Below are 15,515 nucleotides of genomic sequence, written 5' to 3'. Positions count from 1 at the left end.
TCAGTTTTGGTGTTATTTCTCTTTATGCTGGGAATCAGAGATGCTGATCCAATTCTCTAAAGAACCAAAGTTACGGTGCCTCCTTTCACAGAACTGTTCATTACAGGAAGTAGCACTGATGAAAATGGACATATATAGAATAAGAGTCAATAAGCAAACCAGAGTCCCCTTCCTCAAAATCCAAGCTCATATTTTCAACTGGAAGAGCACTTTCAATATATGCCAAGCCAAAACAAATGTCACTGCAGTTCTCTGACAAGAGCAGCACTGAACTGTTCCATCCACTTTTTTTGGCCATGACAAAAATGACATGAGTGGAATAAATTAAGAACAGGCAAGTAACACAGATTTCTCCCAGGGCTGAAGGGCTCTGCCTGGGTTCTCATGCACAAGCAGAAGCTGCATAACAAGTCATCTGAACCAACGCAGAACACAAAATGGAAAACTCAGCTGAGGGCAACACCTGAGTCCCCTCCTTTACAAAAACTAAATTTTAACTCAACTTTTTTCCTATTATGCAATATCTGCCTTCCAGCTGCTTTCCCTAGGCACCAAAGTTTCCTTATTTCATGTTAAAACAAACGTTTTCCTTAAAAAAAAAAAAGAAAATTTCAAATTCACTGTGTACACTACAAATAAACATATGTTGTTTACATTTCCTTCCTTCGAACAGGTCTCATGATTTCTGATGCAATACCGATCATAATAAGTCCAGGATACCACATCAATATTACTGCATTTTATCTTGACTAAACATCATAGGAAAATTTAGAAACCGTAGATTATGAAGTGCTTTTGAGGGACACAGAGTAGCTGGCTAATGTAATATACCACACAGGGCATATGCTTTTTTTAAAGCCTCAATATTGCAATAAATCTGAACTACAATATCTGCCTTCACAAAGAAAACATTTTCATCTCAATCCATCAGCAAAGTAATTTAGACAATAAATGGTAGTGACACATAAGCTTAAGTAAATATCCATGGGGATATTTGTGCCAAATCTTTCCTTCATGAACCTTGAAATCAAGGACCTTCCCCAGATTTGTACAAAAATAAACATGTATACACATGTACACGGCGTTGGTGCTTCTAGGACTGGCAGAACAACATTCGCAGAAAAAAACATTCCTACCATCCTCAAATAGAAAATCAGAGAAATAATAAAGTAGGGTGAAAAAAAGTCAATAGCTCTTCCAACTTTACTGCAATTTCATTAAAGAGAGAGCTTCCCTCTTTCTCCCTTCTCAAAGCATGGCCATGACATCCAGCACCACGAAGCACAAGTCAACAGCAATGCTAAATTCCTGCACAAAGCAATTCCAACAGCAGCCACTGGGATAACTGAAGGGAAGGAGATTTGTAAAATGCTATCAGGTTTATACAGAGACAGATGGTGCAGGTAAACACCTTCACTACCCTGCACTGTCCTCCTTCCAGAGCAGCTGGTCCCAACTGAAAAGCCATTTCTTTATGGTTTCCATACTTATCTCAATATTTGCTTTACACACAGTGACACCTTACTTCCTGATAAGGGAGACATAGCTGACAACATTTTGTATTTTAAACAGAAGGGCCAGTTCTGAAGAAAAAGCAGAAACTCCCCTCTCCTGAACATACATTCTCAATAAAGCTATCGATGGCAAACCAAGCCTTTTCTCACACTTTACACAGCAACTTGAAATATGTACCCAATATACACCTATGCTGCTGAAGGATTTCAAAGGCTTTTACTACAACACCTGCCACATTTTCTTCCAAACAGTTTCCTCCAGGGCTGACAATAACGCCTCATGACCAGCACACACATACAGTAGTTAACATGGAAGAGGCCAGGGAGGCCTTAGATATTCACCCTGCAACTCAGGCCAGATGGCTCGTGAATCACCAAGAACAAAAACTTAATCAAAAATTTTGTAGAACAAACAGTAATTTAAAAAAAAAAAAGCATCTCCATCAACTCACATAAAAACTGGCTCTAGGTGGATATAGTGCATCCCCACACACCCAGGAGTCAGGAAAGGCTTTTCCCTTACCCCACACTGCAAGCAGGAACAGCATACTTTCAAGTATCATTTCTGCACTGATAGGAAAATAAGGAGACCCATCTAAACTACCATCAGGTATCTGAAACTGTTCATGAGGAATTGGACTTGTTCAACATCCTGAAAAGAAATACAATGTTTTCCTCCTCTGTGGCCATTAAGATAAACACTGCATGAAAAACCATTAGAGACTCTGGAAATTCTATTTACCTTACACTCACTTAATTTTAAAAGATTACTATTTTATCATCTTTTGATATCTATATATGTAAAGAAACATTTGCAGAGAATCAACTAAAATAATTCCAACCTAATTCACTCTCAAGAGACTCCGTCAGCCAAGATACCGTAAGATATAGTCACTAAATAAAACATCCCACAAGCAATCTGGCCATAATGCTTTGCCTAAAATGCTTCAGCAATTTATAAAGCACAGTATTGAACCATCTATATTTAAGTATAAGAAGTTTATCATGGTCTTTAAACAATAAAGTAGTGAGGCAAGTCCAATGAACATTTGCTAAGATCAAATGGAGTATGAAAATAGGAAGTTTCATCTAAAAGTTATTAAAAAACATGAGCATCTATGTTCCTCTTTAGGGAAAAAAAAAAGGCAGAAAAAATAATAGAGGGAACTGTGTTCTTTCTTTCTTTTAGCAGCCCAAGATGGAATCAAAACTCCCTCTAAAATAATCGTGTGACGAAAGAGATAAAGTTTTATTACTGTTCTGTTATCAAAACAAAGCAAACATTAATTAACCTCATAGCTACCTATCTCTCTTTATTTTCACAAGGCATCTTGTATGCTATCTTCAAGGTTTAGTCCCATCTGTAATACTAATACTACTAATGACAACAGACATTAATAAACACAGGTAAAGTAGAGTTTCTTCTGGAGTTAACAACTGGCTTTTATGACAGCCAGACTAAAACATCAAATTTTTACAAATCAACAGCTTGGTACATCTTATTGCTTATTCTAGTTACAAAGTCGAAGAAAAACCACAAGATCATGTACTTCACGTGAAACACGTTGAGTATTTACAACAAGCCTGAGATCAGATTTTTTTCAGAAAGTACCTGATGCTCTCCCCAAACCTATGCCTTCAATTACCAACTCCAAGTTCATGACATTTTGCTATTCAGGGAACAGTCAGTTGTCACTGTTTTCTGTGGGACACTCTGGGGTCTCTAGAGAGCTGTGCCCTCCAAATGGTTGCTGAAAAACTGTTACTCCCAGCCTCACAGAAATCAGTACTTTTTCTGCACATCCAGACCTTATTCACACCAGCCATTTATTTTTCATGTTTGTGCTTGATCCTGTTTCCCACCGCCAGGATTTTTGAAATCAAGCTAGCCCATCCTTCTGATTTTGATGCCCAAAACTCCTTCACCTATCCAGATATTTCCTTTTCTTCTTTTGATAATCCTGAGACATTAATGCACACAAAAATCTAGGACAGAGTTAGAGGTAAAAAGCAGGAAGTCCAGTCTTACACTATAAATACGAGACCAGCCCACCCCTCGACACATCTCAGGGTCAATGGCACTTTAATCTACCACAGTTATTTTGCTTCTTACAATCTACTCAAATTAAATTACTATAATACAGAATAGCAGATTTAATGAGTGCCTGCAAACTCCTACTGAAAAACACATACACAAATAATATGCAGGTTTTTCTGCATCAAATGTCTATTTGGTAAACAGAGGCAAATAATCTTTTTCCTTATTCAGTAAATAAAAATTATAGCATGCAGGCTAATAATATCAACTAGCAATTTTTATTTTCACGCCATCTATTTTAGGTGACCAGCTGCACTTTGCATCTGTATTTTCAATTGTTTAAGAGCAAAAGTGGCATCTTTATTTGGGAGTACAAAAATCAGGTTGCCCATTGAAACATTTTTGTCTTCTCTTTGGGGACAAAATCCTTTACACACAATGCCTTCTTTTTGCTTAGGTTTTGCACTGTGCACAAGTAACAGCAGGTTACGTAAAACCAAATTTACCACATATTTATTTGTAGGCTTCTGTGAATGCTACTTTGTGTAAATAAGACTTGATTATAGCACACAGCTTATGAAAGCCTCAGAATAATATGATGCATTACTGATGGCCAGTTTCCGACTTACATTTTCTAGGAAGCTAAGCTCCCTTTGGCTTTAGGATCGCAAGCAGCAAATCTCCAGTTTTTAGTAAACACAGTCTGGTGAAAACTTGTTTAAACAAGAAAGAAAAAAGACTCTAAAGGCAGCCCAATTCTGAAACCTCATCCTCCAAAAACACTACAGGGATGCATCAGAAAGCATCCCCGCTGTTGGAACAAGAACTCAGGGAGTGTAAATAAAACATCTCATTCACACATCATATTTACACAAGATGTCAGACCAGCAAGCTGCTTCTACAACATGACACTTCACAGGTTAGACTGAAAAAGTACCTTAAAGATTTCTCTTCATGAGAAAATCCTCAACTTAAATCTGCTTTACCCGAAGACAGCCTTGACTAGGCAATGGCTGTAGACAATTCTGTCTTTCTCACAGGTATTATATTGAGAATGTCTTTTTAAAAAAAGTTACCAATTTTATTTTTTAAATTGTAACTGTCAAGAATGGAATACAATTATTACTGTATTTAAAAGTTAACAACTCTTTATATTTAAGATCACAATGTTGGCAAAACCAATACTTAAAATAACAGAAGGTGATAATTTGCATTTCAAAATTCATCTATCTTGCTTTTCTCTCAATTAGACAAAAACATGTTGATTCACAGGTTTTTGTGTGTGTGTGTGTTTCTTTTTTAAACTTATTTATAGAGCAGAATAATGGCCCCCCTGCTAGGCTGGCATTTGCTCAAGTTTCTGTCCCTGTAAATTGAATCTGTTACTGGAATTTTCCCCCCTTCAGAATACCAAGGCACATTAACCAGGAGATAAAGAGATACATTGCTGATACTATCAGCCACCAGGCAGGTGGATAAAGCAAGGGATTTTTTGTTAGTTTTCGTGGGGATTTTTTGGACAAATATGTGATAAGAGTTCTCAGGGGGCATGGAGAGCAAAGGGCTGTTTAAACAGAAGTGAATCATTCTCATCTGATCTGCTAATAACTTTGTATTCAGACATCAGCTGCTCAGCGCACTTTAAAAATGTTCAGAAAACAAAATTACTATAAAAGGAGGAAAGTTAAAGGAAACAAAACACATAAACCTCACTATAGTCACCTTAGCCATATTAACACAGCAGAAATTCTCACTTACAAGTGCTTAATTTCTTCTTTAAAAGCAGATAGGTCATTCTTAGCCAAACCTCCCACAGTTTTATTTGAAGTGGTGTTGAGTTTATACAGTATGATTTATAATCTAATATTTCCCTTGTGAATTAGAGAAACAACATTTGACTTATCATAGGTGAACAGCAAAGATTTAGTTTGGGCATTAATCAAAGTATAGCACAGACACTACTTTTAGCATTTGCAGACAGCTTTGTTGGTGCCAGAGCTGGTTCAGGAACTTTTGGGTTTTTTTAAATTGAGCAAAATTATTCAGCAGTAAAGAATAACCCGGCCACACCAACAGATTCAGCAGCACCGTAACACACCACGAGCTTACAAGCACAATTCTTGATGCGCAAATCATTACAAATGAGCCGCATCTTCCGTCTCCCGCTCTAAGGAGAAGTTAAGCAAATGAGGGGCAGCCAGAGCGACAGCAGCATCCATTAATGGTACAATGCCACCTCCCGTCGGCAGCGGGGAAGTGCCGCTCCTGCAACAGACCTGCAGCTCTGCTCGCAACTTGCGCAGGATGCAAAACCACCACCGCTATTTCACACAGAACTAATTCTACTGCTCGCAGGGAGGGCCATGCAGCTTTTTAAACTGTCCCTTCCCTCGTCTTTTTGGCACTTCTGCATTTATAATCGTTGCAGTTGTTCTGTTATTTTATATATGCGCTGCATAATGTCTTTGACATATGCAGTTAAATTGCCTCTCCACCTCTCCTAGGACAACAGGAGCTGAACAACCCCTGTGCTTCACCAGGGCAGGGATCTGATCACTGCTGCTGTGCCCACACTGCCTCGCTTCACCTTAATGCAAGGTTACACTGGTGCACAGAAAGCCTTAAACACAAAATCCTACATCCCACCAGCAAGTTTCACACAGGTGGACCTCTATTCTCCCTTGGCTCTGCAAAGCTTCCACACTAATACATTACTATCCTAACCCATCCAGCAATTAGTTTTCAATATATAAATTGTAGAATTTAGACTTCACGTTTTTCTTCAACAAATAAAACAGCTTAAGATTTAAATACATCTTCATGCACTTCACTGCAAATCACTTTATAACTTACACTGTAGAAAAGCAACATCTGAAACCTCAACAACCGAAAAGACACAACTGTTTCAAATATGTTTGAAATTTTCATGTAACTCTCAATACAATTTCCTACCTGTTTTAAACTGAAGATATCCTGCAATGTGTTTAAATTTCACGTTCAGCCTCCCCTTTTTCTGCCTCCAAAATGTGCTCCTCAAAAATCAATGCAGAAAAAAACTGCAGCCCTAAACTCATCTGTTCTCGGTCTCCAACAGCAGACCCTAAAAAGCAAGGTTTATTGATAGACACCTTCCCTTTCTTGCATACGTTGAAAGACGCACTAAATTGTTGAAATCAGGTAGAACACAAATTATCATATCCAAACCTATCCTATTCTATCTCAAATTCTGTTAAAAGCACACAGCAAGCCAAACACAAAATTTTTGCAAGCAAAGTTTCACTGCATCCTTCAGCAGGAGAGAAAAGGAGAAGGAAGGCTGACTACCCAGAGGCAGGGCAACACAGCACATAATCCTGAAAACACCAGGAAAATTCAAAATGAGATAAAGACTCACTTTGAGTCACTTATTTTAGACACTGTGTTTTATTACAGTAAGAAATCATAAGAACTGATAAAAATTTGTGAAGATAATTGTTCACTTCTACACAACTACAGCATTTCCCTCAAGGAAAAAAAAAAAGCAAAATCAAGTGGTGAGAAACACTTATATTAAAAAGAAAAAGTAATAGTAAAACTTCAAAAGTTGTTCCTAGTGTACTGAACTGAAGGATAAATATAATTTCAAAATCCATATTCCAAGAAGCAGCTTGAAGAGCAATGCTTTCATGATAAAGGGGTTCTGGGACATAGTAAACTCCTCAAAATGAAAAAAAAATATCATCCCAATGAAGCTTTTTTGTCCCCTGTAATATTGGAACCTAGAGAAAGCTTATTAATATGATTATTTCTTTTAACACTGGTCAAAAGTTCTAAAACAACATTTACCAGCAGCAGTAGCCCTAAGAAAGCTGCTGTGGACACAGCTACACCATTACTGAATCATTCCTCGTAAAAGAATGACACTTGACTCCAAAACATATTTTGTGCTGCTAAATTATACCAAGTATTACTCTCCCACTAAAAATTAACTTGCAACAGCTACACTAAAGTACAAGCATGCTTCACAGAGGTGACATTAAGATCAAGAAATCTGAAAGGCAAGAATCACGGAGCAGTACCAATTCGTCCACCTTGAATACATCTAATACTTGCATTTGCAAATCCTCACCTTGCAGACACACAAAGCAAATACTGCCTGGGGTAGGGCAGAGAGGGCAGAGAGGGGAGGGCAACTTCAGCAAAAAAAAAGCCCGGATGGGTACCACACCTGTGCTGTGAAGTGGAAATAATGACGGTGTGGAAAACTTTATTCTTGCATTCGGGGACTTCTAAATATTATTTCAACTGCTCCCTAAACACTTAATTACTGCAGGAGTTAGCTGGTTGGGGCTTAGGGGGCAAAAAGCACCTCTCTTTGGATCCTCATTAAAGTACAAAAAAATTAAGCTTTGACTTTCACAGCTCATTAATGATGACAGGGTGGGAAAAGGCTGCACTTCCATCTTTGCTAGAACTCGACTGGGGAGCGCTCTGTTCGCAGCTGCGTTAGGGAGGCAGGAAAACACCTCTCTCTAACAGGTTGTCACACATGTTGGCAACCAGGACAGCCATCTATTTAACAAACACAGTAATTGCTGGGATTCCCCAATTAGCTCGTTCTTGAATAAAAGTGGCACGAGGGTAGAACGAAGGTGTTGGATTTACTTTGATAGGTGAAAAGAATTATTTTCTGTGATACCTGCCCTTTTGACTTGCATAGAAAGGATTTTGTTTTTCATTTTTCTCAAGAAGCTGACATTCAAAGTTTGTTGAGACTCTACCACCTTTATTCACAGAGGCAGTTCCTTGCTGCATTTCACTTGAAGAACAAAAACACAGAAGAAACACCTGATGCCAAACTAAATTCAGAACTTCCATGGCTGGTAACTCTTATTCTAAATTCTTCTAAGCACATTTGCAGACCCACATTTGAGGACTACCTGCATGCCAAGTTGCCTGGCCACACCATGCACTCTGCAGAAAGTGATGTTGGCATTTCAAGGTCGGAATGAAAACGTAGTAATTTCAATTCTAAACATAGGTTTTATAAGTTAACTATGATTTTTTTTAAATATGAAGCTGTACGTGAAACACCTGATTTTTGGCTGTCACTGCCAAAAATCACAGCCCACTATATAAGCAGAAAATAAATTGGAAAAAGGAAAAGAGGGAGGGCTCAGTTTCAAGTGCCATCCTTGCTATAAGATCCCAAGAGATATTGATTTTATCGCCCTCATGATTGATGAAAGCGTTTCTAAGGAAAGAGCTCTCTAAACTATTTCAAAGCCCACTGTAGCTCATCAAAAATGTCAGAGGCATCTCTGAGCCTATTAGGGTTGTATTTTTCAAACCTCTGTGGTTCTCTACCCCCACCATCCATGTCCTTTGCATGTATAAATTTTTGTATTTTTAAGGGTCTCAGTGCCACTTTTTCAGCCTCATTTGCTCTTTTCATTTACCAAGATGTACTTACACACAGGAAATAACTGGAAGAAAACAGAACATTCCTAACTTGCTTAAACAAGACATTCAGTACAATTACATGTTATGGAAATGACATAACAAACACCACCACAGTTCAACAATAAAGCAGTTATGAGCCCTGTAGCTTTTTAAGACATTAAGGAAAAGAAGCAAAGAAAACTCAGATATTGCATGATCTCAAACTGTATGCTACAGAGACTACACGAGAAAATGAAAGCTGCTAATCTACTTTTCGAGTGAAACATTGTAGGCGATTGCTCTAACCTGGGGCACAGTACATTCTCTCTATGGCATCGTTGTCACAGGAATCTTCAACCTCCCTCCACCTGCTAAAATACGTTAGCTGAATGTGTCCTAAAAACAAAACGACAGGAGAAATCAAAACATTTTTCCCTTCCATTTTCTGCAGAAGTGAACTGTAATTACTCCTTTTGTAGCTAAAAACAGTATCATTAAGAATAATGGCATCATTAAGTACTAGAAGCTATTACTGGGGGTGAATTTGCTGCACTGATAATGAAGCTCTAGACAGGAAATGAAGATACTAATTACAAGATAAAACGCCTACTCAGTTAATTGGAAGCAACAGCGAATAAAAAGAAATGCATTTGCAAAAGTTCCTGACCTCTATCATTCAATAAGATGTTGTTTGGGTTCAAATCGCGGCACACAATTCCTTCTCTATGTAAAGCATCAAGGGCTACCACCATTTCAGCTGCCCATCTTTGAATGCAATCCTCTGGGATATTAAACCTGGAGGTTAGCGCTAATCTCTCGTCGAGGTCCTGAAAAATTTGATGTATTTCCTTCTGCCCTGCTCCTGCTATTTTGTCTTCCTTTGCTGGTGCAGTCTTTTTACTTTCAGCTGCTGGTGACATAGCTGAGTCTGCCTCTTCTTTCCTGCCGTCTTCAGTTTGATTGGAAAACAGCGACACTCCTTCATTCCTTAGCACATCTGCGTCCAGGCCAACCTCTGGAGCACCTGAGAGCGGGTTGGAACCACATGAACTTTCTTCTTTGCTTGCCATGTTTAAGGAGCAGGCCCCAAGCTCTTGGAATAAAGCCCCATCTTCTGAAGCACCTACCTCTTGGTCAGAAGAAAAGAGCGTCCCAAGAGCTCCCTGAGTGACACCGCTTTGCTCATTTGCTTCCTTGTGGGCAGGATCACCCACTTCTGGTGCCACATGATTTGCCTCTTGATCAAATGCTTTGCATGGCTCTGTAGAATTATTTAATTGCAAGACATCAGGTGTTTCTAACAACTTTACTTCTGACATGTCCCTATCAGATTTTGTAAACTTTGCTGGCCTTGACACAGTTGGCTCCTCTGTTTCATCAGACATGCCTGGTAAGTTTATTAGGAGATCAGGCCTTCCTTCATCAATGCTATTCACATCATCAAAAGCAGCATCCTTAAAGGAGATGACTGGCACAGAGTCATTTGAACCCCTGCTCACAGTGTCGTGAGCTTTCACACCCATTTTGCTCTCCAGGGCATCCAAGCTTCTGTCATGATCTGGAACAGAAAACAACGGCTTTAAGGGCTCTGATTTCAGATTATACAACTTTTCTCCAAACTCAAGCCCCAGGAGCTCACTAGTGCTATCTTTGCTGTCTATCCTGAAGAGCTCCATGGGGCTGTTTTTGGATCTAGTTAACGAGTCCAGTATCCTAGTAGGGCTGGTTATTTCTGACTCAGCATCGTCGATGAACAGCTTTCGTTCCTGAGGTGCAATCTGGGAGGTGAAGCTGTCACTGCCAACAACATTGCACCTCTGCAAGGAACTCCTCTCTTTGGTATGCAGCCCTTCACTCTCTGCTTTAGCCACTGGTTCCTCACTTAGGGAGCCAGAGTCAATTTTTTCCTGCCCGTATTCATTGCACAACGTTAAATAACTAGTGGTGCACTCTTCTTCTGAGCTGGATGCTGAGTCCATCCACTTGGAACTCTCCTGACCATCTTCCTGAGTGCTGCTGTCATCCTGAGAGCTTGGTGTCAGGCTGCTCCTCAGTGGGACCACCTTCAGCATGCTCTCCCCATAGCTTTCTCTGGAATCAGTGCTGCTACCAGTTTCTTTAGGAGTAGGTGTTGGTTGCTCCAGGTAAATTTTAGTTGAACTGGACGTTCTGGCTTCAGGAATTTCAAAGCTCTCTTCAGGACTTCTGTTTAGGAATTTACTGACATAAGACCACAGTTTCCCTCCTGAAAAAAAAAAGCAAAAAGGGAGGGGATCTCTTAATTTCACTCAAAATAGAAATATTTTTATGAAACAGGAAAATATCTTCACTGTCACTATACCCTTATGTCCACGGAGTTATTTGGATGTGCTACCCCAGCAGGAAATAATTACAGGGACCACAACTTGCCTTTCACGTAGATTTGTATTATTACATAAATATTTAAAGAGCTGCATCTGAGATTAAGCTGCTGCTTTTTTTTTTAAACTTCAGTAAAGTCTCATTTCAGAGTGTGTCTCAAGTTGCAAGGTGGTCACTACTCTCCACCTGCTGCCTCAAAAGAAGCAAAAACTAGGGAAGATCAAATTGTTTAGTGCCTATCACCACCTTTGCCCACACTGAATAATTCTGTACCACAGCTCTAAACTCATCAGCAACATTAGTGGAAATGGACTGAAAACTAAACAGCAAGTTCAGTAAGGGAAATTACCATACTAGCAGTATTTTAAGGGTCTGTGTCTGTCTTTGAAGAAGTTGGGGATTTTAGTTAAATATTGATATATTTCTTCTATTTACTTTAGAATTCAAAAAAAGGTTTTTATGCTTTGCTGCACCACACAAGGATTTATCAATACTTTAAGTTACACAGGCAAACAGCTCCTTCACAGCATCTAAGAAAGTGGTATCTCCAAAAATAAGTTACATTTTAAAAATACAAACCAGGACTCTTTTTGTTTCCAAATGCTGCACATATTAAAAAAGCTCACCAACTTCAAAATGTAATTTTAACAAAATAAATCAGGAAGTTACTGTACCTCTTGTATGTGCCAAAGAATTTGGCTTAAAGCTAGCAAGTCTCCTTTGATAACTTAGGGAGAAATGCAATGTCAAGACATTTCAGCTTCAAAGACTGTACAGAAATTCTGGAAAATGCAGGAGTTTGAACAAAATCTTTGCAAAAGACAAAATAAGTATCCATCCCACTGGGCATCTGCAAAGTTGGTGGGGTTTTTGTTGGGTTTTTGTTACTTATTTGGATAAAACAGAGTTTTATACTTTTCCAAAATACATTCTTTAATAGTTTGGGGTTTTTTTAACACTCTCTTTATCAGGCAAAATTCCTTTAAAAAGTACAATAAAAGAAGAAACTATTTATCATTGCCTAGGAACAGATTTTCTATACTCCCAGGTATTTCAAATAAAACTTATCAAAGACAGAAAAACCTTGACACTTTAAAAAATTAATTTGAATAATATAATGTGAAGTTTTCCTGCCCTCCATCCCCCTGGCTAAGACAAGACTTGTTTTTCAAGGGGAAAAAATATCTCACTGGTTGAGGTGAAAGTAAGTATATTAAAAACACTAAAAGGGAATTCTAACAGCTTGAATCCAATGGTAAAAATGAAAATTTAGGTCTGTTAATCATCCTGTTTCTGCCCTAAGTACAAACAGAGTTAGCACCGGGTCAGGGTGACCCTTGCCACCTTCTAGAATGCGGTGAGAAGGACGCCAGGTAAAACAAGAAGAGCAAAGGGAAGCAATGCTCACAGAGAAAGGAACAAGAACTGCTATACTGACCACTGTAAACACAAGCACTTTGAATTCTTACCCAGAGCTGCATTCAAACTACGCACGCAGAGTGTGCCCTGCCACAGCAGCGAGGCACAGCCCTGGGTCCCTCCCAGCAGAGCTGCAGCCCCCCAGCCCAGAGAGGCAGGGCAGGGACTGACTCCCAGCCTGCCTGGGCACAAGTGACCCCAGGCCCTGCCAGAGCTGCCTCAGGAGGAGGATTTCAGCCCTGTGAGATGCAGGGAGCCCCTGCAGGCTCTCAGGTGAGGCCGCTTGCTTTAAACACAACAGGTCACACAGCAGCAGAGCAGGGCAAAGACAGCCTGCCCTCGGAGCCCTGCAGCTTGCACAGCACTTCAGGATTACTGGTCTGCAGCTGATTTGGTGAAAATAAGAGTTATCCATCCCATGTTATACTTCTACATTTATTCATATTTTTGCTATGAAATGGCAGGGAAATAAATAAAACAGAAAAGTGAATAAGAAAGAGAGTGAGAATGTACATAATTTTTACGTATGTGAGAGTCTATCTTCTTTTTCACATTTTTATACATCACAATTAATTTCCTTTAAAGCTTCAATTAAATTACTTGAAGTACTTTGCCCAGTTTAATAAAATAATTATTTTTATAATAATTTATTTTTAAGAAAATAACTTTGCCCAGTTTATTAACTAGGCATGGAATTATTCATGTCCATTTCATACCAAACAATAAAATCTAATTTGAGAACCACCTACTGCATTTAATAAAACACACTATTTAATAAAAAAATTATATAGTCTCCCCATGCCACCTGCATTAAGATTAATTAGTACAAGCTAAATATTTTCATCTACATATAACCAGTGTTTAGTCACAAATTTATTCTGAAAACACAAACCTCAGGTATCAAAGCATGTTCACAGACCATGACCCATGAAGACTCACATAAGACTTTTGGAGCTTTAGAAAGCGCCTGGTACAACACCACCTCAGCCTCCAGGTACGGCTTTAATGCAAGTATGAGCACCATCAGCGCTTCCTCTGCAGGAAGTTGTAAGGAAAGGTCTAACAGAGGCCTGCCTTGAGCTTTGACCCAGGGAGACAGAAAGCTCAAAACCTTCTTCCTGTGCTCTCTTGTCACATCTTTTTCCTGTGTCATTACTGGACACCAGGTGTGCTTTTACATGTGACACCTGAACAGCTCTCTCTGACCCAAATGTTTTGTACCCCTACACTAAGATAAGAAGGGGCTGGGCTGCCCATAATATGAAGAATGCAAGAATTATCCTTGTACAACTAAAGTTTTTCACCTATTGACAAGTTCGGCTGCTCTCAGGACAACTCCTGTCTTCTGCTCCCTCTGCCTCACTTCATGCAAGATTTCATGCAACCTCCACTGGATTTGGGCTTCTACTTGGATTACTGCAGCTTAAGGGAGACCCAAGAAAGATTAAGGAAAAAGAGACATGGGATCAATACTTCAAAAATCCACGGAAAAATCACTGGCAGATTTGAGAGGTTCAGTAAACATAAAAATTGCAAAAGACAAAAAAGAAATCTCTTTATTTTTACAGTGTTCAAGAATTCACCACTGTTCACTTGTGAAAACAGGGAGAACTGCAACAATTGATTTGTTTTTGCAAATCTATTATCTTAGGTTTTCAAAAAGAAGTTGTTCATTATTCATGACTTGTATTTAAAAGCCACACTGGAAATGACTACTTACTGCAACTTCAACTTAAGAGTTAAACACAAGTAAACAAACCAAAACAAAAATTATGTCCAAATATGTTAACATACAAATATTTCAAGACTGGCCTCCTGGTCAAGTGGAAATACGTAAATAAATGCCATGCAATAATTGTGTTCTATAGTGAAAAACAACAATTTCATTCCTTTTTGAAAACATTCAATCCAGGGTCAAACAAAAGTGATATTTGTATCTGCGTATGTAATTATGCCTTTATGAATGACATACTAATAATCTTTCCCCCTCTCCCCATGTGTTGTGTAAGATCAAGAAAACCCATTAGCAAACCATGCTAATACAGTATCAGGAATCTATAAAAACTAAAATTTCAGAAATCAATCCAAACTAGTAAGCTTCAGTCACTGTCAAATAGTCCAACAGACTAAATAACTATAAAAGCTACAGTATTAAGCTAAAGTTTATTAGTGTTTAATGCAATTTCAGAACTCTATTATTAACATAACTAATTATTATGTTTGTTTTCTTCTACCATGAACTGATTCTACAGCCAGCCTAGTTCAGTCTTTCTGATTTTATAAGCACATGAAAATCATCAAGTTCCCCATTCTTCTGCAGTTATTCAATGAAAAATTTCTTATTAGCAGTGCCATACTTAACCACATTTCCAGTATTCTGGAGCTCATACCTTTGCTTCTAAAGGCAGAATCTAAAAAGTTAGTGTTCAAAACAATCAACAGGAAATTCAGCATAAAGTGACCAAGTGATGAAGCTGACTAGAATTTTTTTATATTCTTTCAAACATTTCTGCAGCTATTTTATTAATAGCACTTGATGTAGGAACACCAAAAAGAAAATACAGAGACTATATATTACATAAGACAGAATAAAACACAACCTAACAGATCAGCAAATTTGTCTCATAAACATGGTTTTTTTGGTTCAAGCTGACAAGAAAAATTCATGACCAGTTGGAGTCTTCCTTACCCAGTGATCAGACACTTCCCATTTCAGCTTCACATCCTGAAAGACTGGCTGACTAAGGAGACATATTCCAAAA

The 15,515-nt window shown here is 38.6% G+C and overlaps 1 protein-coding gene across 3 annotated transcripts in view; it reads right to left on the bottom strand.

Annotated features, from left to right (window-relative positions):
* RPS6KC1 (ribosomal protein S6 kinase C1) overlaps positions 1-15,515 on the bottom strand; it is an 85,118-nt gene that overhangs the window by 8,528 nt on the left and 61,075 nt on the right. For all 3 annotated transcript variants that reach the window (XM_084201900.1, XM_084201898.1, XM_084201899.1), the window contains exons 12-13: positions 9,641-11,218; positions 9,280-9,369 (exon numbers count right to left, since the gene is read on the bottom strand). In XM_084201900.1, the coding sequence (XP_084058026.1) occupies positions 9,280-9,369; positions 9,641-11,218 (1,668 nt within the window). The remainder of the gene's footprint in view (positions 1-9,279; positions 9,370-9,640; positions 11,219-15,515) is intronic.

Source organism: Fringilla coelebs (genome assembly GCF_963513975.1).
Source record: "Fringilla coelebs genome assembly, chromosome: 3".
Taxonomy (NCBI): Eukaryota; Metazoa; Chordata; class Aves; order Passeriformes; family Fringillidae; genus Fringilla; species Fringilla coelebs.
This window is presented reverse-complemented; position numbering and strand designations above follow the sequence as displayed.